General features: G+C 43.6%; 1 protein-coding gene across 11 annotated transcripts in view; it reads left to right on the top strand.

Moving 5' to 3' along the window:
• DCAF1 (DDB1 and CUL4 associated factor 1) overlaps nt 1-27,811 on the top strand; it is a 709,202-nt gene that overhangs the window by 27,462 nt on the left and 653,929 nt on the right. For 4 of the 11 annotated variants that reach the window (XM_069206794.1, XM_069206793.1, XM_069206792.1 and 1 more), the window contains exons 2-5: nt 7,055-7,172; nt 12,839-12,915; nt 13,915-13,988; nt 18,141-18,254. In XM_069206794.1, coding sequence (XP_069062895.1) covers nt 7,063-7,172; nt 12,839-12,915; nt 13,915-13,988; nt 18,141-18,254 — 375 coding nt within the window. In that variant the 5' untranslated portion in view covers nt 7,055-7,062. Of the gene's footprint in view, nt 1-7,054; nt 7,220-12,838; nt 12,916-13,914; nt 13,989-18,140; nt 18,255-27,811 lie in introns of those variants that run through there. The other 7 variants (XM_069206790.1, XM_069206789.1, XM_069206795.1 and 4 more) reach the window with 3 other exon arrangements.

Genomic DNA, 27,811 nt, shown 5'->3' with positions numbered 1-27,811 from the left:
AGATCCGGGTATCCCTGGCAAATATGGGCTAATTTCTTTGCTGCCTTTTCCAATCAAAGTACTAGAACACCATATTAGTAAAATTCTGTTTCACCATTTTCAGCTCCACACTATACTAAAAAAGGAACCGTTAGGCTTTAGGCCTGGAGATGGAACTGAATCATCCCTCCTTGGGGCCATGAATGAGCTCCAAATGCTAGTCGACGGCGGCAGATCAGCTATTTTGATCTTATTAGATATTGCTGCTGCCTTCAACATGATAAACCACAATATCCTTCTAGAAAGACTTTTCTTAGCCGGAATAAGGGGTGCTGCACTGAATTGGATGCAGTTCTATCTGTCTGAGTGTTGCCAGGCTATCGCTCTCCCTCCGTATCTGTCTGCCTTCAAGAATTTGAAACATGGTGTCCCCCAAGGGGGTCGGCTCATAGCCCTATTTTGCTTAATCTTTATGAGACCACTGTTGACTCTTATCAAATCTCATAATATCCACGTAGTTAATTATGCTGATGACACCCAACTAATTTTGTTGTTGAATTGTGACCACCAGGCAGAGAACATAATCTTTCACAATTGCATTAAAGACATTGTCACCTGGCTTAACACCAATTCTTTGAAATTTAACAGCGGCAAAACTGAGCTTTTATGTTGCTCAGCCGACAAAGCTCCTCTTAATTTTTCAACCAAATTTTGGCCTTTACCCACACAGGAAGTGCCTTCCCCCTCAGACTTTGTCCGCAATATAGGGGTGACCTTTGAGAGCAAACTATCCTTGGAAGCCCACATTACTAAAGTAGCCGGGACATGTTTTTCCCTCTTACAGGATTTGCAAAAACTCCTTCCTTTACTGCCTCCATTTGCCAAATCTATGGTCTTACATAGTGTGATCCTGAGCAGGCTGGGTTATTGTAACGTGCTTCTTTTAGGAGTCCCTGATATCTTATTGCAAAGACTACATCGAGTTCAGGCTGTAGCAGCTAAGGTGACTCTGTATAGGCCTAGGCTTAGAAGATAATTTGTGTCTGAAGCACCGAAGGAGCTCTATTGGCTCCCAGTCAGGCAAAGGATAGTTTTCAAGGCCTTTCAGGGTCATGGACCTATGCACTTCCTGAACAGTTTCCTGAAATATACGCCAGGGAGATGTCTCCGGTCGTCATCAGCCAACCTTGTCTGTATTGCCAACTTTAAGAAGTCTAGACAAGGCAGACGTGCCTTCCTGGTGAATGCTGACTAGCTTTAGAATCGGCTCCCTGCTTTCATTAGACACTTGACAGATCTGTTATGTTTCAGAAGGCTTTTGAATATCTGGCTTTTTTTCACTACTGATTGTTTTTTAATGTTATTCGAGAGCGTTGTTATCTTGACTCCTGGTTGTTTGATGTTAGCACCAGGAGACCTTTTAGGTGACAGTTTCACTTCATAAATATCCTAAGTAAATTAATTCATTCTCAGGTTATAGAACAAATGTATCAGCCTTCAAAGCGCTTAACTTTTGACTGAAAAGTCAGGGGCGAGGGTCCTAGTTTCTCAAACACATGAAACTTAGGGTAGATACTTTTTAAATTTCCTTTGAGGGGAAACTACTGCATTCCTGCAGCTCCCCACACTCTCTTGAGGACGCTAATGGTACCCGTACCATCCTGGGGCCACCACATAAAGCAAAAACTTTGGGATAAGGTGTGCCACACAGAGCCTTACAGGTGTGCCTATGAGGAAACATGAATATTAACTAAACAGCTCCGGCCATGGCTTTGTTTTTGGTCGACTGGGCTTTGCGCCCTGTGACTTCTTTGCTTTTGTGCCTTTTTTGTTTTGTTTGGGGTTCCCGGGCACCCCGACTGGCCTCTACGCCAGGAGAGGAATGGGGAGTTCCTTTCTCCGCTACCCTCCAAACTGGTGTCATTCTTGGCTGGCGCAGGAGCTGGCAGCCTATTTTGCTCCTGCCTGTTCCATGCAGGCAGTATGTTTCTGGAGCGGTGGCTGACCATCTTCTCCCAGACACGGACATGGGGAGCAGTGGTGAACCCACCCCCATTTGGGTTGAACACAGCAGTGTTCACCCTGTTAAATCCAATGTTGGGGTCTTAGAGATCTCTAGAGGTCCTGGGCCCTGTTACTCTTTGGGTGCAACAGCGCTCCCCCTCTAGTGGCATTGCAGCCTGGAGATTGTGGCCCTGAACCACCTCCTTTCTTCTTTGGGGAGTGGGAAAGTGCAATGGCACGTCCCCCTTTTCAGGGCTTAAATCATCCACTCGATGCATTGGCGTGTCTCATTTGGTCGAGCTATTTTTAATACTTACTCCTCCTTTCTTGTGACTTGACACTGAACAGGTGTTCTGTTTGGTTTAAAAGTGGAGCGGCAATAAAAGATGCCTTCAAATCTTGTTCCTATGTCACATTTGCTCTGTGTTCAGAGGCAGAGGTCAAAAGTCAGTTTTTCTTACAGTTCATTTTCCTTCTTACTGCAGAGTTCCAGGACTTTGTAAGGTGAACTGTGTGACCTGCTGCTTAGAATGTAAAATTAAAGGACATAGGGTGTGAGGTTTTTCTTTACACACAACATTTAAATGAGTACGTCAACTGTGTAAACATTTAAAAATATATTTCATTAGTTATGAAAGCCCTTTTTTATATTTCTGTGTGATGAAAAATATTTTAATAGAATGAAAACAAATCAGACTACTTTACGTGTTGATGTGCAAAGGATATGTTTTCTGAAACCCAATTTTTAAAGATTGTTTATACATTATATAGTTTTATCAGTAAAGCTGCAAGTTAGTGGAGAGGTTTTTAGACATTTCTTGGAAGGTTACTGTGTGTAGATGACAATATGTTACCACATCATGGTTTAGTAATATATTTCTTAAAATTGAGTGTTTAAACAAACTGAGAAACATTCCTGCCCTGATGGCAATGCTGTTAGTAAACTAAAAGAAGTCCTAGGTTATGTGGGCTAGACGTCCTGGGTATGTGGGCTAGATTCTTGTGATGCATGTAGCAAACTTTAGTCTACTTAATCAAACAGAAGAGGTTTTTTGTTCTGCAGAAATGCTGAGCTCACATATTTGAAGGTGCAATCATATGCGAGAATGAAGAAAAAGGCAACTCTAAACTATTTGCCTAGGATCACACAATTTGAGACCCATTTACAGTCAAGTCCATTACAGTTAGGTCAAGTAGATTATTTAAGATACTCGACCTGCAGGCCTAGTAAAAGTTTTATGATTTTTGGATCCCTGCCTTCTCCTTTCTAGACAGGGGCCCACCTTGGGTTCAGAGGGCCTCTGTCTCTAGGGAAGGGGCCCAAAACACGCCCATTCTCAAGCTCAATAATTATGAATATAGATTGCACTGATCCCTGGCCCACCCCAAGGGTATCTTTTGAGGTTGCAGCAGAGCTCCACGAAGTCTGGTTTCTTGGCTGGGGTGTATGGGGAGGTCTAATCCTTTCCCTGTCCATATCTGGGCCCCTGTTGGGCAACTTGTAACAATCCTGTGCTCATTTTTTCTTTATTGGCAAGCCCTATCCACCTTGAGCTTTCCTGCTCTTTATGGTGACACACTTTGCCCGGAGTTTGTTCCACTGGCTCTCTACGCCAGCCTTTCTCCTTTTCCTTGTCCTCTTACTTGGGTTCAGAAGCCCTGTTCTTTCCGTAACGGGTCCTTAGGGGTTATAAGGAGACCAATGTCTCTGGCATGGGAGAAAACCTAGTCTGGGGTCAACTAGAGGCAGTCATTAGTCAATTTGGCCATTAATCGACTTGTCCTTCCAGTTGTCCATGGTGTGGCAGCTGCCCACATCTAGTGTCCAAGTCCAACAGCAACCACTGTCTCTCCCCTGTGCAAGAGTTTTTATAGGAGGGTGGAAATTTCTAGAAGCCAGGCACCGCTTGCTGATCCTAGGGTGCTGCATCATTCTGGGCCCAACCCTCCTGCACTGTAAGCTGCGACAATTGAAGATGGTACTTCCAAGAGGTGATTATTCACATCTCCCATGGGCACCTTGGCACCGCCTCTACCTCACTTCACTGCCAGGGTCTTTTCCACTAAAACTTCAAAGGGGACCCTCTTATGTGTTCGCTCCAGAGGTCTGGGCCCACCTCCTTTGTTCAGTAGCTCTTGGCTATCCCAGCTCTGGTACAGTGTGACAGCTAATTAGCAGATGCAGATTTTCTTTCCTACCTGTTCCTCCTCAGGAGCTGAGGGAAGCACTGTTACTTGCTCCTTTTGTGTGGGAAAGCCTTTGTTCCCTCTGCTGAGAAACTATGTAATTAACTTGTTCCAGCAGTGTGACAAAAGGCCTGGACTCTGATCCTAACCTGAGCCAGAGAAATAGAAAAATTCTGCCTGACCCGTAAAATGTACATATAGCTGCTTGGGGCATGCATATTCAAACTTTGCGCACGTTTCAACCCATTCTGAGACTATAGGACTTTGTATGCCAGGATACCTGTGTGCAGTAATTGGGCTGCACACAGCGATAGTCTAGCACGAATCCCTTAAACGTGTGCACAGGCATGTGTTCACATGTATTCAGCCAAGTGCCTCTTACCCTTGCTGTGCCGCAGGGGCTTACCATAAGTCACACACTGGTGACAAGCAGTTGCAGTCTGTTTACAATGTGATTATTGTTGGTGAGACACCAGTTGTGAGGCTTATCCACAGTAAAACATCAAAAAAGGTGAAATCAAAAAAGCGTTAGTTCCCGGTTGATTAAATGGGCAAAACCCATTTTGCTACTGCACTCATAGTATTCACCTAAACGAAAACGAGACGCCTGTCACAATATTCATATCACATTGTTCTCTTGTAGCTATCTAGTCATCATTAAGGCTTTACTTTTTATAATGTGTGACACTTAATTGTGTGCAATAAATACGTATCCAAGTTCGCAGCAGCCTCGGATGTGGAAGCTCTTAACAAAAGTTATTTTCGCTGTTCTGCCGTTAAGGCCTTTCAGATAAAGTGGCCATTGAAACTCTCTCTAGCATTCCTAGTACAAATCAGTTTGAAAGTTGCCTGATGTAAGTTTAAAGACCACTAGTCAAGCCTACCTATATCGAAGTGCTTACATAAAAGGGGCATTTTGCAACATTATGTTGTCTTTGCATAATGTACCTTGAATTTTTATTAGCGAAATTATGGCCAATTTTAGAACCCATTCACCTCCAAAAAGACAATTGGTGGAATTTTACTTTCATATACCTTTTTCAGTGAATTTATACTTGGAAAAGTCAATGCTGCTTGAGTTCTAGTAGGACATGTACCACAAGAAATGGTTTGGAATTCATCAGATTCTTTCTTTACTTTAATTTACAGTGATGTTTACATCCGATACTGTGTGTGTTAATCATTGCTACTTTGATTTAAGGTAATGTCATACAAAGGGTTTACTCAACTTAACAGCATTATGCCATGAGAAAAGCATTTTTGATTGTAAACTTGTAACCTTACTTATACATTTCAAAATTGGTAAAGTGCTTTAATTGGTTTAGGATCTGATCTACCAGAAGTGTGTTGTCCCCATGACATCAACATTTGGTGCATATCCACCAATTATCAATTATTATTCCACCGTTTGCTCACATTTCACTTGGTAAAAATATTCACATATTGTTGTTTAACTCATTTCAAAGAAACAGCATGTTCTATGAGTTCGTATGTCATTTAAGGGCTGTCAGTTTCTATAAGCATCAGGTGTTCTTGTTGGATTTCTTTGGAAGCTCAATAGTTATGTTAACTGATATTTTATACCCTCCTTGGGTAGTGTGGCAGATTTGTACATATAGGGGTTGAGGGGAGCTGGTAAAGGAGTACTGAGAAGGGAGTGTTATGCAGGACAGTAGACCGGGAAGAGGAACAGAAAATGTGACTGCTGTGTTGAGAAAGACACATCGCCTGTGTTGATCTCAGATGCTCTGCTGTATGCAGTAAAAACTACACCTATCCCTTACGAAAGGATGAGTGAACATTGATGTTTGAGCCTACCTGTTGCACATTGGTATGGTGGATGATGAGACTGGTGGGTCTTTGGATTGAAAACGTGTAAACCGTTGTTCTCTATTTACTTTTAAGATTCAAGTAATCATGACTAAGCTTTTTCCATGCACTCCGATTGCTATTTCCTGATATGTTAACAGTTCTTAAACGTCTGTAAAGATGGATCTACGAAAATGTGTTCATGGGGTGTTTCATTGGCTCAGAAAGTAGTAACCCCACTGAAATGTTTTTGTACGTTAAAGTCTTTGTTTGGAGAGCCTTCAGCAGCAGTTGCTTGTCTAGCTCCTAGGTGGAATGAGCAATACTTTAAGGAGCAATTGCCAAACCAGGAACGAAGAAAAATAAAACACTTGGGTGCCCTCCCGGAGTCTGTTCGTGTAACCCGAACTATGTGGTTTTCACCTTTCTTCTTAATTGTGAAATAAATCTGAGTGCCTTGTTTTACCAAAATAGTGAGACACGTTTGTTAGCTCGTCTGTTTGCTTGTTATTTTTAGGAGTATCTTTAAACAAAATAAGTTACTTTTTAGGTGTTTAAGTACTTGTTTCATGCCTTTAACTAAGTAATTTAAGATTCTAACCTGTCGGAGGAAAGACCTATTTATTTTAGTGTACGCCCGTTTTTAACGTTATAAACAGTGTTATATTGTGAATGCAAAATACCAACGTTCCCCTTCCAGTGACTTGCAAGAATGTTGCCCACTTTGCAAAGCCATCTTGATCTGTATAAAGAATCCGATTTTGTGTGAGATTATGCTGTTTTAGTTTTGTTGCTTTTTCGGAGACTAGATAATTAACATTCTTAAACGCATTCCCATTTACTTAAACCTGAAGTTGACTTTGTAATGATCTAAGTTCTGTTTGAAGCTGTGTGCATGCCTAGCAAGCGTTTCCCGAGTTCTATCCTGTGCTCCTTGTTTTCAGCTGTCCCATTTGATTTGCTCCTGATTTCATTTCTCTGCTTCTTAATGTTCTAGTCTGATTGTTATGAAAACAGCCATCAGTTCTGTAACAGTTCATGCTCTACATTAATGTGCTCCTTTTTCTCTTCCCAGGCTGAGCCATGACTTCGGTAACCTCGCACGTGGATTCAAAGGCGGAGCTGACAACTTTGCTGGAACAGTGGGAAAGCGAGCATGGCAGCGGGCGGGACATGGTCCTCATTCTCACCCGGTGAGAACACAAAGGATGCAATTGCTGAACAAGCAATGGCAAAGCCAGTAGGTCTCGCCTATGCAATAACTATTGGCTTTGTGAATGTTTTTTAGCCATATTGTGTACCAGCGTGTCTACAGTTCAGCATGGCTAAAAGTTAGTGGCCTAGAGGAGAGCCTCTTGGAATGGTGGAGATTGTTGTTGAGTGGATTGACAGAGTATTGTGTATTGGAGTGGCATAGTGTGGAGTCGCGTAGTGGCATACACTGGAGTGGCGTAGAGTGCATTGGCGCAGTGGCATTGAATTCAGCAGCATACGATGCAATGACTTAAAATGCAGGAGCATAGATTAGAGTGGTGTGGAGTGGTGTTGAGTGGCATAGAGTGCAGAGTAGAGTCGAGTGGTATGGAGTGCAGTTGCGTAGAGTGGTGCAGAGAAGCTGATAGTACCATAGAGTGTAGTGAAGTAGAGTGGAGTAGTACAAAGTAATGGTGTTGAGGTCAGTGATGGAGAGGGCATTGTGGTAGAGTAGTGTCAAAGCAGTGGAGTAGAGTGGTGTAGAGTGCAGTGGCTTAGAATATATTATTTCAGAGTAGAGTGAAGTGGGGCAGGGTAGAGTGAAGTGGAGTGGTGCAGAGTAGAAAGCAGTTGCATAGAGTGGAATGGCATAGTGTAAAGTGTTGTACAGGGCTATGGCATAGAGTGCAGTAGTGCAGAGTAGATTAGAGTGGCGTACAGTGAATTGTCATAGAATGCAAGTTCTTATAATGGAATGTTACAGAGTAAAGTGCGTTGACATACTGTGCAGTGGTGCAGAGTAGCGTAGAGTACAGGGACGTTCAGTAGAGTTGCGCAGAGTAGATTGGTGTGGCCTAGACTGAAGTGGTGTAGAATGCAGTGGCGAAGAGTGCAGTGGTGTAGTGTTGGCGAGTACGTTGACCTAGGGTAGAGTGGTACAGGATAGAGTAGAGAGGCATAGTGTGAAGTGGCATAGATTCCAGTGGCATAGAATGGCGTGGTACAAAGTGCAGTAGTATGGAGTGGTGCAGAGTAGAGAGGAGTGGCATTGAGCATGCATGTAATGGTATTGCGCTGCCATTAGGCAACACATTTTCAATTGAAAGACCATTACATATGCACAGGCACACAAATAAAGCCAGCAAATAGAAAGCCAGAAATTTCAAGTTGCAAGCCATTAAGCCGATAGTAATCAACAGGCAGAATGCATTCCTAGGTCAACTTTGTGAAAGTTCCCAAGATGTCTTTAGCAAACCAGACAGCTAAGCAGTCGGGTAAACTGCGACATAAATAAATATTGGCAAAGCCAATAGTTCTCTCCTTAATGACCTTTTGACTTTGTCATTGTCATTGTCTTTTGGCAATGCCCTAGACTGGCAGGTTTTTTTCCTGACACTGTGCAGCATCTAAAAAATAAATTCATATAAAATAAAGAAACCCTGGAATGACTCGTTCTAGTGCCAACACAGGGGCAGGGTATAAACACACATGGAGAGAAGAACGCAGAGCTAGGGGCGCGAAGGAGAGAACACCAGCTGCAGTGTAGAAGCACACAAGAGTGAGAAGCATACAAAAGTGGCAGCACATCAAGGAGCAGGAAGATGCAACGGAGTGCGAGAACAACATGGAACCTGAGGGCATCAGGGGGGAGAAGTTCATGAGTCGCAAATACAGAGAGCAGGGGGTGATCATCTGATGGAAGGAGATGGAGCAGGGAAGGGGAGAGCTTGAAATCACAAGTGCTCTCAATCAAATAGGAGAAAACAATTCTCTGAAATTGAGCAGTGGAAGGATAGAAGCCAGCCAGTCAGAAAGATGGTAAACATTCCATGTTTTAGGGACGGGACAAACACAAGATGAACAAGCTGGCACTGGGAAAATGATTGAATAAGAAGCAAGAAAATGAGTGTAAAACATAAAACCAATCAATGATAAGCAATGGGCTGGCTTTGAGCCCCTGTAAGTTCTTAAGTAGTTTCCCACTAGCCTGTAGTACCTTGTAGGCATGAACTAAAAAGCATATTATGATTTTTTCATTTGAATATAAACTACACACATTGTACCTTGTAAAACCTCTCGCTTGGTTAATGTAGATGCTGCAAGAATGCCGGAACACGTAAGAAGAGTTTGTTTTCCATTCCAAGTTTGGCAATGTGCCCTTTCCCAAAATAAAAATAAAAATGGTGTGGGGTACAGCTCAGTGCACGAAGCAGCACACAAGTCTGTGTAATGAGTATGTTTGTTCTGCAGCACCATAAACTATTTTATCTTGTGTGACCAGTGGTTTAAGGCTGCAGAACATCAGTTTGAGAGAATGACAAAGGATCTCTTTTTCCTCTATGTACATCATGTTCAAGGTTCAGCAGACGTTTCAAGTCTCATGATTTGCGGAAACAGAGTCGGGTATCCTGCAATTTAATTGCGGATCATTCACTAAATATCTGGCAGACAGGAAGTCAATCGAAGTAATTTTCTAGAGTCTTTCGTTTTTACTTCTGCATCTGATTCATGGGAGATATGTGGTCTTTCGCCAAACGCCACACAACATGTAAGTGGGATCTTAGGGTCCTAGGCAGCAAAATATTTGGGTATCATGTACTAAACAAGAACCAACTTTGCATGAAAGAAATGTTAATGCATATAAATTGTGCCAACCACAGAATAAAAATTTAATTTTTAAACCATGAAGACTTGGAGCTTCTCGAGGAACCCTAAAACTTGCAACATATTTAAGCCAGTGAGCGTTCTGTCAGAAATTGTACACAATGAATAAATAGATTAAAAATGCCACGTTCTGGCACCATGAAATGCAGAAATTGTACACAATGACTGAATATATTAAAGTCCGCTTCCTGCGTCAGATAAAATGTAAATTTGTGTGTTTGCCTACCCATGTGGTGACAGTGGCACAAATGGGATTTGAACCAGATAAATACTCGCCTACTGACCCAGGCATTACCCCTACACCAACTGGACAGCTGTTACGTTAATGTCCATGCACAGCATCACTGCTAAACAAGTGAATTCAGCTGCATTTCACCGTCATTATATCTTTTCAGCCTTCCTGCTTAAACTGGGGTCACAGGTATGAAGTCGTTGGAAGTAGTTAACATTCCCCACTGGGATGCTAGTTTACAAGTAAATGACGTCCCACAACCAATGGGTAAGAAAGCCATGACAATGTGTCAGAGCAACCAGCCTTTGACCCCATGAGAAGAGTAAGAATTGAGCAATGAGAAGATTCACACCGTACTTGCAAAGCCCTAGCAATAAACAGGCAAACTCTGCTTTCCTTGCACCCGACAGCAGTACCAACCATCATTTCCACATAGCGAAAACATGACATGATTGGGGGTGGCAGACGAAAGAACCTTACAGCCCTGGCAGCAAGACCTCTAAACAAAGGAATACAATTAAAGCATTAATCCCCGTAGAGGGAGGGTGTGATCTGTGGATGGAGCAAGCCCTGGGAAGTAAGAGGGAGCGAGCAGCGCTGGGAGGGAGGAGGTTGGGGCAACAGGGAAAGTCCAATGAAAGGAAAAACAGTGACTGGGAAGGAGGCGGTGTAATTTGTGGACGGGGCAAGCACCAGGACATTCGAGGGAAAAGCAGTGATGAGGGAGGGGGTGATGTGTGAGCGGGGCAAGCACCGCGGGGTGCGAGGGAGCAAACAGCCATGGAAGGAAAGTGATGGAGGAAACAAAAAGCAGCAATGATTGGGAAAAGCAGGAAAGGGGAACGGTGATCTGTAAACGGGTTTTAGGGCTGGTGAGAGGAGGCAGAGCTGGTAAAAGCACGAGCACTGTGTAGTGTGCTGAAAAACAAAGGAAAAAAGTAGGATGTTTACAAGTACTTGGTCCATGCTCTGGGGGAGGGCTAAACACAAGAAGAGGCATGACCATGCATTCCATGGACAAATGGTGACCAAGAAAATGAGACAGACGATGTAGAGAACAAATGGGGGAAGCCTGTTGGCGGGCAGAAGCCCACAGATTAAACACCACATGTCTCTTCGAGACTGTGCATTCCCTGTCTAGCCGAGACCTAAAAAGGGAAGCAGTATTGGTTTGAAATAGTTTGGGAACATTAACAATGAGTACAGCAGATAACATATATATTCCGTAGCTAACCTGCAACATCCCAAACTTGTGGAGCTTTCTGCACAGTGTGTGTCCATAAGGAGAAGTTAACTCAGTTATAAATCTAACTGGTTGGTATGATTTTCCATTTGACGTGCTGTGTTTGCTTTTCTACATTTTACTATTGCAGCAGCAGAAGGAGATGAAATAACTTCTAAAGAATGGTCAAATGAACCGTGATATTTTCGTAATGAGTATGGTAAAGTGCACTTTACAGCAATTAGAATACAGTCACCGAGGTACACTGGGCCAGAGTAATGTGGGCCGAAATTGTGTTGAGCACAGTGGAGCAGTCTTGAGTGTGTGCCGGTGGAGAAAGAAGTCTGCAGAACTAAAGTTTGAACCTGTGCCAAGGAAGACTACAGGGCGGGAAGGAGAGCATTCTAGGAACTACTGACTCTTTGGAGAACATGGTCTGGCAGGTTTATTTGGCACTAGTAGGTGACATGGGTGTTGTAGTGTTGCAGGTGTTATGTATTTATTAGTGACCCAGACATCCTGAGGAAACCCATAAGGTTATTTAGGCTTTGTGAGTGCAGAATTCCTCATTTGAGGGTGTAATGGAAGCATTGAGGTGGGGAAACAGCATTATTAGTTGTTGCTGGCAAGCTGAAAGTCCAGACCTGGTTGTGAAGAAAAGAAAGCAGTATTTGAATGCATTTTTAAACAAGTTGTTTGTTTTAACCCTTGTAGCATACCTGCTGTATCTTTCTGAAATACATTCTTTGGAGGTCTTGTGGGTCCCAGCTTCTTTTCTTACCCCTTCAATCTGTGACACGCAATGTGAGAGGGTGAAGCGAGATGAATTTTAAAAACGATTGCACTCCCAATTTAATTGAACATTCCTTGCTTGGAGCAGACTTCAAAATACTACTTCACTTTATCTGAAACATTCTTTAGAAAAGAGGGGGTATTGACTATAAAATATATGTTCCACAGGATCCTCAAACTTGAGAGGGGCGCAGTTTGATCTTATAAGTGCTTACAAATACAAATAGTTTATGTTCTGTTTAGTAGTGTCTCATACACCTAAGTTTTCAGGATGTTGCAACCTGGTCTTTTCAATTACATATCATTATCAGTTGTCAGTACATTTGATTCAGTGGAAAAAGTGCATACTTTCAACTTGCAAGTCATATTAAATACTCAAAGACCCAGTAGTAGAAATATAGTGTTTGCTGACATGGGGCCAGGTGAATCTAAAAGAATTATGTTATAGCCATCACAATGCTGTATGTATTTCATGCCTAGCACTTACCTTGATCACTCCTAAGTTGTCAGATGAAACCTTCGATGTGAAAGCTCTCACTTTCTCTGCTTCTGAACAACCAAGGTTATACGTTGAATATCAGCTTGCAAACTTCTCTTGTTGGAATTACATATAATGGATAAACAGAGAGCAGAGCTCATAGAGGATACCATGCGCTTTGCACTAGAAGTTAAACACGTCAGATGATGGGTAGAACAATCCACTTTAAATAGAAGTTGTATTTTAATACTCTCTCTTTTTTTGTTTTGCTCTTCAGAATGTCGGAGTTGATTGAGAAGGAAACTGAAGAGTACCGCAAAGGAGATCCTGATCCATTTGATGACCGTCATCCTGGTAAATATCATAGGCCTGCTAATAAGTAGAAATGCTTAGGGTTTTACCTGAGTAAGTCAGTGGGTCACAGTGCTGTAAGTGCCTCATGAACCATGGCAGAATAGGAAAATGTTGCCTTGCTAAGTTAGTTTACCTATTGTTAAAGAAGTTCGGTTGTCATCTAATTGAGAGAGATGCTTGAGTTCCAAGAATGGAAAACACCTGTTCAGTAATGTAAAATGCAGGTTACTGTCCATTGTAGTATGCAGTTTTAATCTAAGCAACAATGTGTGGGTGAAATGTGTTTTGAGTTTTGTTTGTTTCACAAGCTTTTCCATCTTTATTCCCATCCTTTTGTTCCTCTTCCCTCACCTCTGCTCCAACTTAATGAGTTATTCCTTTCTGGTCTCAACCCCACTTCGTTATTACTTTTCCCGGCCTCCACGTTCGCAACTACACTCCCTGTATTCCACAATGTTTCATCACTTTATATTCCCACACTCTGTGATACCTTTTCCTTCACTCCCTTGCCATGCTCCCTCTTCCTTTGCTTTAATCTCTTCCTCTCTTATTCCTTTACGTTAAACTCTCTGCCCTTCTTTTTTTTTTTTTACATCCCACCATCCTAAACCCCTTGACCCTCCATAAATGTCTCGCCCTCTTTCACCTACCTCTTGATGTCGCCTCATTCAATCTCTCATCTTCCCTCTTCCCTGTTCTTTCATTCCCACCCTGTTCATGTTTCCCATCTTTGTCACTTCAACCTTGTGTCCTTCTACATTCATAACCTGCCCCTCTCATGTCTACCCTCTACTCTACCCCAACGTTCATATTTGGCTCTAAAAACTCTTGCCCCTATCGCATGGGCCTTTCCTCGGCCACTCTTAATTCAATTGCACCTTTCTGTTCTCCTTTTATTTCACCCCTCATCTTCCCTTCCATCTCCATTCCCATTTCTCTGCCCTATGCTCTGCACTCATGTTACCCTTTCCCTTTCCCACCCTTCTGTTCCCACTCCAGGTCGAGCTGATCCCGAATGTATGCTGGGGCACCTATTACGAATACTATTTAAGAATGACGACTTCATGAATGCGGTATGTTAGCCTCTCTCCCCTCTTCACAATCGCGCTTCTCTCTGCCTTCTTGCAATAATGATTGATGTTTTGTTAATACCAGTTGAATGGGTGTCGCTCCTGCGTTGCACTTAATAATGTCCTGCTCTTTGCACTGGATTTAAGATTGTGCATATGATGCACCGATTTATAATTCATATTTGTGACAAGAAGGTGAGTAATATAGAGAAATACTTTAATCTGTTACTCTTCCCCTTGTCCAAATATGAATTATAAACCAGTACATCAGATGCAGTTTTACATCAGTACTCTGGTATTTATAGCATGTAAGCTTCTACTCAGGCCCAGCACTCAAGGATGCTTTTGTAATAAAACTTCTGGGCGTTCAGCCGCCCTCCGGTAGCAAACATTAGGGCGTGACAAAAGTGAAATTTTGTTTGGCAGTGTTTCAGAATTTGAGAACCTTGTAATGGTGTATGTTTAATAAATATATCATTGAATTCCAGTTCACGCCCTGCTATGTTAATCAATAGCAAGCTTGTTGCCCATGTAATGTAGTTCTGTGCACTTTTAGGGTAGTATGTGCAGCAGTTAGAATCCTGTTTCTCCAGTACATGGGTCCTGGAGATTCCACCAGTGTCAGACATAATCTCCTGGAACAATTTAAATTTAAATCCACTCTTGTCATTGAACCCTTGCTCCTGTTTGAGCCTAGTGTGCGTCAAACAATGCCTAAGGTTCCGCTCCACCTAACAACCTGTTCCCTATTGTGATGTGATGAGGTACTCAGAGTTGCACAGTGTAACAGTTGCTTTCAAAATGGCACCCAAAGGAAAGAGAACGTTGGTGACACTGATGCATTCTTCAAACCTCGACCACATTATGTTGATACAAGATTTAGGAGCCAAACTCCAACAAATCGCATTAAAGTTTGCATTTAAAAATAATTTGAATTAGTCTTCTCAGTTGGGCAAAGTAAAATAAATGGCAGAAGTGTACCTTCCCACCTAGAGATTTTTTTGCACCTGTCATACATGAGATGTAAGGGTTATGTTGCGTTGCTTGAATTTTGCAGTCTATAAAGAAGGCCAGCCTGTCCACTTTACACAATTCATTAAACAATATCAAAGCTGAGTGTGCAGCAGTTGGTGACTGCCATCTATTAAATATATAAAATATAATTCTTGTATCTTATTATATTTTAAAGGCTCTGCATTGGTAGATTGTTACATAGCTTTCAGAATGACATTAGCTATTGTATGGGTGCAAAAGAAATTAAAGGGGACAATTCCAAAAAGTTCCAAGCAGAGAAACACTTTACGTCCATCTTTGGTTTCACCCGTTTCAAAGGAGGTGAGGCGGTTCTTCCTCCACTTTAAATTGTGGAAACATGCCTAAAAGAGGGCTATTGGATATGTCCTTGTACCATCTTCATATTTGCCCTCTGAGTGTTTGGTTAGTCAAAGATTTAGGTTAAGCTCTTTTGCGATGAATTGAGATTATCACAAAAGCTATTTTGAGGCTTTCATTTTTTTACAGAAAAATATGAACTAAGCTGTTTATTTATAAATGTAACAATACTGCTGTAGGTTTTCATATTAGGTTTTTTAAACTTTTATATTAAAACGTTTTTTGACACTGGCTAATTGAAAAGCTACTAACAAACACTCATGAAAAAAATATTTCTTCTCTACAAAAATTCTTGGAAAATAAGTCAAAATTGAAAACCTGTTGATGGAAGCATGCTCCCTTGCACCCTAACATGAGATTGTTAATGTCTGATCTCAGTGGAGTGTATTTTTCTTGCCTGCTACCTCTAGAGTGGAAATGATTCGTTATATTGCATAATGGTCCTTTGCACCATGTTTTCAACCCCCAGTATGTCATAAACTGAAGTATGTTGACCAAGGAGTTCTTAGAAACTGAATTTTGAAAAATAAACACTTTCAATTGATGTGTATTGCATCAGTGGTACACACTCAGTACAATTATATTTGCTCCTTTGATATTTGCTGTTCTCAGACAAAAGTAATTTGTCTTAAAATGATGTTCCACTGTGGTGTGGTTGTCAGCCCAGAGGAGGGATTTGTTTCTTTGATACATTTTTTATTATGCCATCTTTGCTCAACACAAGATAACTCATACTGTAGGGTAGAGGGTGTAAGCCTACATGGTCTCACAGAACTTTGTTGTGTGCTTATGGTCACAAGGATCTGATGGGGGGGCCAGCACAGAGTTTACTTACAGAGAACTATATACATGGATTGTGTTCTGCAATCATGATAATGAGTTTTATTTACTAACTGCTTTTAGAATGAGTTCCCGTGAGAACTCAACATGACGTGATTGATCTGCCTCCCAGCCCAGCAATCGATCACTAAGTTACCAAGGCTACTAGTAGTTCTGTCACCCAGCAACAGGTTTCCAAACAACTGCCCAACAACAGGTTGCCACACCGTCTTCCCCATGCAAGCACTATATCCAGGCACAATGAATACCTAACCCCTTCTCTTCTCCTGAGGAAGAAGGACCATGTACCTTTTGGGAGTCATGTCTGCCGCAAGGACACGTGCAGATAAGCATGAGGATTTTACCATGGTCTGCAGGAAGGTATACATTGGTGCACTGATCTTTGAACAAATGCAGGCTAGTAATCTCACTAATAAATTATAGTATTTGGTAATATTATTATCTTTACTGTTATTGGACTTTCCTTTGTTATTTGTATTCTAATAATTAAAATTGTTATCCACTTAATAGGCAAGTGTACAATAAATCTCCCTTATTTCTGTCTCACTTTCTATTGTTGTTGTAATGATTTAGGGGTCTGAAAATAGTAGGCCTATGTAATTCCCTGATAATTCTCTAGCAGGTCTAGTGTCCTCCACTGCCTTTCTCCCAGTATGTACAGCCCAGTGGAAGAGGTATTTTCTTGCCCTTCTCAGCAATACCCGCAGCTTTGTGAGCTTGGAAAATCTAACTAGTTATAATTCCCGAAAAGGGTGGACACGCAACACCATGAAACATCCAAATACGTTTGGATTGCTAAGGTCAAGTTTTTATCATGAACATTTGAATAAACACATAAATTACTATTATTATGTGAAAGTCTTCTATGAATGAAATGAATCTGTCTGATGAACTGATCAGATATCTGCACCACCATGTAACACATTTTGGGAATCATAAGCAAATGGTACAGAACACTGCTTTTTCCTCACCTCACAGACGGTACAGCCCATGTATCTCCATGAGACATTCCAATTATGCTGTCCAGTGGCATGTTGTGCTCAGCTGACCTTGCCCTTCTTTTGATCTCGGGCTAGAAGAGGTCTTTCCTAGTGGCTAGCTCAATGTATGTAACTCAATTGAATATCTGAAAGACTAAAGCTGTTAAAAGCAAAGATTTGCTGCGTGCCTGCTTGGGTGGCAGTCCTCATCACCAAGAAGCAACATGTTGGTGTACCCTGTGCTATATACGTTTAGGAGACGGTGCCATAATAGCCATGGTATGGGAGTGTTTAATATCTTCAGAATTAAAACAACATGTCTAGACACCTAAAGTGTCACTTTGTGATTAATGGTCGCAGATGCTTCTTGATCACAGACCAGATTCTTCCTCTAAGAAAATGTCTAAGTACTGCTTCTTGTTGAACACAGAATCAAGAACTTTTCCCAGATAAATTAGCTGTATCACATAATTTGTTTAAAAAAAAAAAAAAAATCAGCCCCCCCCACCCCCCCTTGTCCACGCCAACCTAATAAACTTTACTAAAGCAATTGTTTGAATGTTTACCATTTATTGGAAAAACTTGCATACCTTTTGTTTTGATTTCAAGTTCCTGCACAGCAGACTTCAAAACCTCCGTCATTTTCAGTTCTAGATTATTAGTTGTTACCTTTGTGCTACCCTGTAAATATTTAACTTGCAAATCACCCACTTGAAAATTCTGTAAGTTGTAACCTCTCAATAAACTGGTGCAGCAAAATAGTTGTTTCTTAAGTAGTTTTTGAGGGAGTTTGTGTTGTGTGTGGAGTCCAAAGAGGATATAGGAAAACCACAGTTTTACAAGCCAATAGCTTATCTCATGTCTGACAGTGATAGAGCACACTTGTTGTTAATGGTTGCATCCTGCCCATCAGTTAATATTTTGATTGTTCCTCTGTTTCCAGCTGGTGAATGCATATGTGATGACCAGCAGAGAGCCACCTCTGAATACTGCTGCATGCCGCCTTCTTCTGGACATTATGCCGGGGCTTGAGACTGCTGTGGTGTTTCAGGAAAAGGTAGATCACGACAAGAGTGAGGGTGGAGCTAAAACTTATTCTCAAAAGCTTTATGGGCTGTGGACAGGAAAAAATTAAGGGGACAGATTTGCTGTTACTGTTTGTGTTTGATTTTGTGCAGTATTTTGTGAGGGGTTTTGGGAGTGAGGGCGTTGAGGAGGACAGTGGTGGTTTAGTATGTCCTTTGCAATTCCAGCTTCTGTTATCTATGGTTAAGATAACCGGCATGATCGTTTATGCAGGCTGATTTGGAATGGAGTAGAGAAAAACATTAAATGCTTGATTGTATTGTGTGTGTGTGTGTGTGTGTGTGTGTGTGTGTGTATACATGAGATCTGCAGAGTAAATCCCACAACCGTCTTGGGAAAATGTTATGCTCGTAATTATAATTGTCTTGCTTCAACAGCCTGACTCTTGTCACATTACTTGCATAAGAATTTGTCTTTTTGAACATTATCTTCATTTTGAAGGCAAGTGGATTAGTTCTGATTCATCAAATGAACACTAGGAGGAAATCCAGATAACTGATTAAAAAGTGTTTGTTGTCCTAATGAATTTTCAAGTTAACATCAGTCAACCTGAAAAGTCCATTTTGGTGACCAATTCGTGGTAAAGTCAAAATCTGAGCGTGGAGGTTAAAAAAACGTTCATTTCCTAAAACATGAATTGAAAGAGTAATGTAAAAATTAATTGACTAATATAGGGATGGACAAGCAAACCCTTCGGTAATCTGTCTCTTTCTGCCACAACCTGACTTTACCACAATCTGACATTGCCACAACCTGAGCTTGCTGTTAGATTTTGGTATGGGACAAACACTAATTAAAGGAAAACAAAATACAAATACAAAATGGAGGGAAAGAAACAGTCTAGGGGAAAAGGGTAGGGTGGAGGAGGAGCTGCTGACGAAGGGCGAGGATGGTACAAGGACCTCCCAACCAAACAGAAAAGGATAAGGATAAATAATTGGTATGAGTAGAAACAGAGGGTGAGTAGGTGCTTAACAAATATAATGGGGCACCGTGCTCCTCCTCGAACATGTGTATAAAAAGTCACAATGGACAGTTACTCTTGATTTAGTGCAGCGATTCTTAATCTTTTGACTTCTGTAGATCCCCCACCTAATCATTACTGGAATCAGGGGACCTCCACTAAGCCATTATTTGAAGCAGAGCACTCCTGACTTAAGCTGTTTATATGCTTAAACTTCAGAACAATGCACAAAAATACAAAAACAAGCATAAGAACAAGTATACATTAAACAAGTGCTCAAATATTGAAACGTTGTTTAGTTCACAGTCCAATATAGAAAAGATTCAACATTTTCAGTGTTTCTTCTCTATTCATTATGTATTCATTTTAATGGGTTTATTTTAATATTAATCCATTTTGTAACAGTTGTCGACCCCCTGAGTAGGCCTTGCAGAATCCCTGATCACAAGGACAGCTGGACTAATCCATTCATTTGAATCCAAATGATAATTATAAGAAATCTCTTTAGCCTATAAAGGATTGGTTTAGTCAAATTTGTTTTTCCTCCTGTTCACATAAGACCATCATATTTAAGGGCACCTGATGAGGGAGCTACACGCATGTAAGGAAATGCCTCCTTGGCATGGTTACCCCCTGACTTTTTGCCTTTGCTGATGCCAAGTTATGATTTGAAAGTGTGCTGAGGCCTGCTAACCAGGCCCCAGCACCAGTGTTCTTTCCCTAAAACTGTACCTTTGTTCCACAATTGGCACACACTGGCATCCAGGTAAGTCCCTTGTAACTGGTACCAAGGGCCCTGATGCCAGGGAAGGTCTCTAAGGGCTGCAGCATGTCTTATGCCACCCTGGGGAACCCTCACTCAGCACAGAAACACTGCTTGCCAGCTTGTGTGTGCTGGTGGGGAGAAAATGACTAAGTTGACATGGCACTCCCCTCAGAGTGCCATGCCAACCTCACACTGCCTATGGCATAGATAAGTCACCCCTCTAGCAGGCCTTACAGCCCTAAGGCAGGCTGCACTATACCATAGTTGAGGGCATAGGTGCATGAGCTCTAGGCCCCTACAGTGTCTAAGCAAAACCTTAGACATTGTAAGTGCAGGGTAGCCATAAGAGTATGTGGTCTGGGAGTCTGTCAAACACGAACTCCACAGCACCATAATGGCTACACTGAAAACTGGGAAGTTTGGTATCAAACTTCTCAGCACAATAAATGCACACTGATGCCAGTGTTCATTTTATTGTAAAATACACCCCAGAGGGCATCTTAGAGATGCCCCCTGAAACCATACCCGACTTCCAGTGTGGGCTGACTAGTTTTAGCAGCCTGCACACACCAGGCATGTTGCCAGCCACATGGGGAGAGTGCCTTTGTCACTCTGTGGCTAGTAACAAAGCCTGTACTGGGTGGAGGTGCTTCTCACCTCCCCCTGCAGGAACTGTAAACACCTGGCGGTGAGCCTCAAAGGCTCACCCCCTTTGTTACAGCACCCCAGGGCACTCCAGCTAGTGGAGTTGCCCGCCACGGCCCCACTTTTGGCGGCAAAGCCGGAGGAGATAATGAGAAAAACAAGGAGTCGTCACTGGCCAGTCAGGACAGCCCCTAAGGTGTCCTGAGCTGAGGTGACTCTGACTTTTAGAAATCCTCCATCTTGCAGATTGAGGATTCCCCCAATAGGATTAGGGATGTGCCCCCCTCCCCTCGGGGAGGAGGCACAAAGAGGGTGTAGCCACCCTCGGGGCTAGTAGACATTGGCTACTAACCCCCCAGACCTAAACACACCCCTAAATCGAGTATTTAGGGGCTCCCAAAACCTAGGTAACTAGATTCCTGCAACCTAATACGAAGAAGGACTGCTGATCTGAAAACCCTGCAGAGAAGACGGAGACACCAACTGCTTTGGCCCCAGCTCTACCAGCCTGTCTCCCCACTTCAGGAAAAACTGCAGCAGGGACACGTTCCACAGGGTCCAGCGACCTCTGAAGCCTCAGAGGACTACCCTGCATCTAAAAGGACCAAGAACTCCCGAGGACAGCGGCTCTGCTCCAAAGAAGAAACATCTTTGCAACAAAGAAGCAACTCTTAAAGAACACACGTTTCCCGCCGGAAGTGTGAGACTTTGCACTCTGCACCTGACACCCCTGGCCCGACTTATGGCAATCCAACACTACAGGGAGGACTCCCAGGCGACTGTGAGCCCGTGAGTAGCCAGAGTTGACCCCCCTGACTCCCCACAGCGACGCCTGCAGAGGGAATCCAGAGGCTCCCCCTGACCGCGACTGCCTGCTTCTAAGAACCCGACGCCTGGTAAGGACCCTGCACCCGCAGCCCCCAGGACCTGAAGGATCCGACCTCCAGTGCAGGAGCGACCCCCAGGTGGCCCTCTCCCTTGCCCAGGTGGTGGGTTCCCCGAGGAGCCCCCCCTTGCCTGCCTGCATCGCTGAAGAGACCCCTTGGTCTCCCATTGAACTCCATTGCAAACCCGACGCCTGTTTGCACACTGCACCCGGCCGCCCCCGTGCCGCTGAAGCTGTACTTTTTGTGCTGACTTGTCTCCCCCCCCCCTCCCCCCCCCCCCCCCCCCCCCCCCCCCACCGGTGCCCTACAAAACCCCCCTGGTCTGCCCTCCGAAGACGTGGGTACTTACCTGCTGGCAGACTGGAACCGGGGCACCCCCTTGTCCATTGAAGCCTGTGTGTTTTGGGCACCACTTTCACCTCTGCACCTGACCGTCCCTGAGCTGCTCGTGTGGTAACTTTGGGGTTGCCCTGAACCCCCAACTGTGGGCTACCTTGGACTCAACTTTGAACCCTGTAGGTGGTTTACTTACCTGCAAAACTAACAAACACTTACCTCCCCCAGGAACTGTTGAAAATAGCAGTGTCCAGTTTTAAAATAGCTTATTGCCATTTGTGTGAAAACTGTATATGCTATTTTGCTAATTCAAAGTTCCTAAGTGAAATACCTTTCATTTAAAGTATTGTTTGTAAATCTTGAACCTGTGGTTCTTAAAATAAACTAAGAAAATATATTTTTCTATATAAAAACCTATTGGTCTGGAATTGTCTTTTAGTGTGTGTTCCTCATTTATTGCCTGTGTGTATACAACAAATGCTTAACACTACCCTATGATAAGCCTACTGCTCGACCACACTACCACAAAATAGAGCATTAGAATTATCTCTTTTTGCCACTATCTTACCTCTAAGGGGAACCCTTGGACTCTGTGCATGCTATTTCTTACTTTGAAATAGTACATACAGAGCCAACTTCCTACATTGGTGGATCAGCGGTGGGGTACAAGACTTTGCATTTGCTGGACTCCTCAGCCAATACCTGGTCACACAACTAAATTCCAAAAATTGTCATTAGAAACAGATTTTTGAAATTTGAGCTATTTTTCTAAATTTTTAAAAGTCCTGCTAGGGCCTGTGTTAGTCCCTGTTAGCATTTCTTTTAGAGTTTAAAAGTTTTGTAAAAGTTTGAATTAAGTTCTAGAGATAGTTTTAGATTCTTAAAAAGCATTCCAACTTTTAGAAACATAATGTCTGCTGCAGAAGAGATTGTGATGGAACTCAACCTCACCCCTTACCTGCATCTTAGGATGTCAGAGTTAAGGTCTCTCTGCAAAATCAAAAAGATTACAACTGGTTCAAACCCTACCAAAGTACAGCTCTAGGAGCTTTTGGCAGAGTTTGCTAAGAACAACCCCTCTGAGGATACCTTCCCAGAGGGGGAAGCTAGTGATGTGGAGGATTTCCCACCCCCACTCCTAGTTAGGGAGAACAGGGTCCCTCAAACCCTGTCTCCACAAGTGATAGTCAGAGATGCTGCTTCTCTCACAGGAGAGTCCAGCAACTCTGGAAGCATTGAGGGCAGCCTCAGTGAAGATGACCTCCAGTTCACCAGGATGGTCCAAAGATTGGCTTTGGAAAGACTGATCCTAGCCATAGAAAGGGAAAGTCAAGAGATGGGCCTAGGTCCCATCAATGGAGGCAGCAACATAAATAGGGTCAGAGATTCTCCTGACATGTTGAAAATCCCAAAAGGGATTGTAACTAAATATGAAGATAGTGATGACATCACCAAATGGTTCACAGCTTTTGAGAGGGCTTGTGCAACCAGAAAAGTAAACAGATCTCACTGGGGTGCTCTCCTTTGGGAAATGTTCACTGGAAAGTGTAGGGATAGACTTCTCACACTCTCTGGAAAAGATGCAGAATCCTATGACCTCATGAAGGCTACCCTGATTGAGGGCTTTGGATTCTCCACTGAGGAGTATAGAATTAGGTTCAGTGGGGCTCAAAAATCCTCGAGCCAGACCTGGGTTGATTTTGTGGACTACTCAGTAAAAATACTGGATGGTTGGATTCAAGGCAGTGGTGTAAATGATTATGATGGGCTGTACAATTTATTTGTGAAAGAACACCTGTTAAGTAATTGTTCAAATGATAAACTGCATCAGCATCTGGGAGACCTAGGACCAATTTCTCCCCAAGAATTTGGAAAGAAGGCAGACCATTGGGTCAAGACTAGGGTGACCAAGACTTCCACAGGGGGGGTGACCAAAAGAACGGGGTCACAAAGACTCCCTAGGGGAAGATTGTTGAGACATCCAAGGGAAAAAGTGAAGAGTCTTCTATAGGGCCCAAAAAAACCTGCTCAGGAGGAAGGGTCCAGAGCCTCTTCACAATTCAATTTTGGGTACAAGGGTAAAAACTTTGATCCCAAAAAGGCCTGGTGTCGTAGCTGTAATCAGCAAGGACACCAAACTGGAGACAAGGCCTGTCCCAAGAAAGGTTCCACTTCTAACTCTACTCCAGCTAACACTGGAATGGCCAGTCTCCAAGTGGGATCAACAGTGTGCCAAGAGCAAATCAGGGTCCACACTGAAGCTACATTAGTCTCTGAGGGTGGGGTGGATTTAGCCACACTGGCTGCCTGGCCCCCTAATATGCAAAATTACAGGCAGCAACTCTTAATTAATGGGACAAGTGTAGAAGGCCTGAGGGATACAGGTGCCAGTGTCACCATGGTGACAGAGAAACTGGTTTCCCCTGGTCAATACCTGGCTGGACAAACTTATCCAGTCACCAATGCTGACAATCAGACTAAAGTACATCCCATGGCTATGGTAACTTTAGAGTGGGGAGGGGTCAATGGCCTGAAACAGGTGGTGGTCTCCTCAAATATTACTGTAGACTGTTTGCTTGGAAATGACCTGGAGTCCTCAGCATGGGCTGAGGTAGAACTCAAAACCCATGCAGCCATGCTGGGTATCCCTGAACTGGTGTGTGTCAAGACAAGGGCACAGTGCAAGGCTCAGGGTGAAAAAGTGGTGTTGGAGCCTGGAAAAATGGCCCAACCCGCCAAGAGAAAAGGAAAGAAGACTGGGGAACCAGCTTCAACACAACAAGAGAAAGAGAACCTCTCTTCCCAGAAAGAAGTTCTGCCCTCTGAGGGAACTGAGCCCATGGAGTTAGAACCTTATCAGGTTGAGCTCCTAGGCCCAGGGGGACCCTCAAGGGAGCAGTTGTGTAAGGGACAAGAAACCTGTCCCTCTCTTGAAGGCCTTAGGCAGCAATCTGCTGAAGAGTCCAAAGGAAAAATAACAGGAACACATAGAGTCTATTGGGAAGATGGACTCCTTTACACTGAGGCAAGAGATCCCAAACCTGGTGCCACTAGGAGAGTGGTAGTGCCTCAGGAGTTTGGGGAGTTCATTCTAACCTTAGCTCATGATATTCCTCTTGCTGGGCATTTGGGACAGGCCAAGACGTGGGAATGATTAGTCAACCACTTCTATTGTCCCAACATGTCCCAGAAGGTCAAGGAGTTTTGTGTCTCCTGTGCCACCTGTCAAGCCAGTGGTAAGACAGGTGGACACCCAAAGGCCCCCCTCATTCCACTTCCAGTGGTGGGGGTCCCCTTTGAAAGAGGGGGTGTGGACATAGTGAGTCCACTGAACCTCCCACAGCCTCAGGGAACCAATACATACTAGTAGTAGTGGATCATGCTACTAGATACCCTGAAGCAATTCCCCTTAGGTTGACTACTGCCCCTGCAGTAGCCAAAGCACTCATTGGTATTTTTACCAGAGTGGGATTTCCTAAGGAGGTGGTGTCTGACTGAGGTACCAACTTCATGTCAGCATACCTGAAACATATGTGGAATGAGTGTAGGGTAACTTACAAATTAACCACACCGTATCATCCACAAACCAATGGTCTTGTAGAAAGATTTAACAAGACATTGAAAGGCACGATCATGGGGCTCCCTGAAAAACTCAAAAGGAGATTTGATGTCCTCTTGCCATGTCTGCTTTTCGCCTACAGAGAGGTGCCTCAGAAGGGAGTAGGGTTTTCTCCCTTTGAACTTCTGTTTGGCCATCCTGTAAGGGGACCACTAGCTCTTGTAAAAGAAGGCTGGGAGAGACCTCTTCATGAGCCTAAACAAGATATAGTGGACTATGTACTAGGCCTACGTTCAAGGATGGCAGAGTACATGGAAAAGGCAAGTAAAAACCTTGAGGCCAGCCAACAACTCCAGAAAATGTGGTATGACCAAAAGGCTGCTATGGTTGAGTTTCAGCCAGGGCAGAAAGTCTGGGTTCCGGAGCCTGTGACTCCCAGGGCACTTCAGGACAGATGGAGTGGCCCTTACCCAGTGCTAGAGAAGAAGAGTCAGGTCACCTACCTGGTAGACCTAGGCACTAGCAGGACCCCTAAAAGGGTGATCCATGTGAACCGCCTCAAACTCTTCCATGACCGGGCAGATGTGAATCTGTTGATGGTAACAGATGAGGACCAGGAAGCTGAGAGTGAACCTCTCCCTGATCTCCTCTCCACAGACCCTAAAGATGGCTCAGTTGATGGAGTGATCTATTCAGACACCCTCTCTGGCCAACAGCAATCTGACTGTAGGGCGGTCCTGCAACAGTTTGCTGAGCTCTTTTCCCTAACCCCTGGTCAGACACACCTGTGTACCCATGATGTGGACACAGGAGACAGCATGCCTGTCAAAAACAAAATATTCAGACAGTCTGACCAAGTTAAGGAAAGCATCAAGGTGGAAGTCCACAAGATGCTGGAATTGGGAGTAATTGAGCACTCTGACAGCCCCTGGGCTAGCCCAGTGGTCTTAGTCCCCAAACCTCACACCAAAGATGGAAAGAGAGAGATGAGGTTTTGTGTGGACTACAGATGACTTAATTCTGTCACCAAGACAGATGCCCATCCCATTCCAAGGGCAGATGAATTGATTGATAAGCTAGGTGCTGCCAGATACTTCAGTACCTTTGACTTGACAGCAGGGTACTGGCAAATCAAAATGGCACCAGGAGCAAAAGAAAATACAGCATTCTCCACACCTGATGGGCATTATCAGTTCACTGTGATGCCCTTTGGTTTAAAGAATGCCCCTGCCACCTTCCAAAGGTTGGTGAATCAAGTCCTTGCTGGCTTGGAGTCCTTTAGTGCAGCTTATCTTGACGATATTGCTGTCTTTAGCTCCAGCTGGCAGGATCACCTGGTCCACCTGAAGAAGGTTTTGGAGGCTCTGCAAGCAGCAGGCCTCTCTATCAAGGCATCCAAATGTCAGATAGTGCATGGAACTGTGGTTTACTTGGGACATCTTGTAGGTGGAGGCCAAGTTCAGCCACTCCAGCCCAAGATCCAGACTATTCTGGACTGGGCAGCTCCAAAAATCCAGACTCAAGTTAGGGCGTTCCTTGGCTTGACTGGGTACTACAGGAGGTTTGTGAACGGATATGGTTCCATAGTGACACCCCTCACAGAACTTACCTCCAAGAAAATGCCCAAGAAGGTAAACTGGACTGTAGAATGCCAACAGGCCTTTGACACCCTGAAACAAGCTATGTGCACAGCACCAGTTCTGAAAGCTCCAGATTACTCCAAGCAGTTCATTGTGCAGACTGATGCCTCTGAAGATGGGATAGGGGCAGTTTTGTCCCAAACAAATGATGATGGCCTTGACCAGCCTGTTGCTTTCATTAGCAGGAGGTTACTTCCCAAGGAGCAGTGTTGGAGTGCCATTGAGAGGGAGGCCTTTGCTGTGGTTTGGTCCCTGAAGAAGCTGAGACCATACCTCTTTGGTACTCACTTTGTAGTTCAGACTGACCACAGACCTCTCAGATGGCTAATGCAAATGAAAGGTGAAAATCCAAAACTGTTGAGGTGGTCCATCTCCCTACAGGGAATGGACTTTATAGTGGAACACCGACCTGGGACTGCCCATGCCAATGCAGATGGCCTTTCCAGGTTCTTCCACTTAGAAAATGAAGACTCTCTTGGGAAAGGTTAGTCTCATCCTCTTTCGTTTGCGGGGGCGGGGTGTTGTGTAAGGAAATGCCTCCTTGGCATGGTAACCCCCTAAATTTTTGCCTTTCCTGATGCCAAGTTATGATTTGAAAGTGTGCTGAGGCCTGCTAACCAGGCCCCAGCACCAGTGTTCTTTCCCTAACCTGTACCTTTGTTTCCACAATTGGCACACCCTGGCATCCAGGTAAGTCCCTTGTAACTGGTACCCCTGGTACCAAGGGCCCT

This window comes from Pleurodeles waltl, chromosome 9 (genome assembly GCF_031143425.1).
Source record: "Pleurodeles waltl isolate 20211129_DDA chromosome 9, aPleWal1.hap1.20221129, whole genome shotgun sequence".
Lineage (NCBI taxonomy): Eukaryota > Metazoa > Chordata > Amphibia > Caudata > Salamandridae > Pleurodeles > Pleurodeles waltl.
This window is presented reverse-complemented; position numbering and strand designations above follow the sequence as displayed.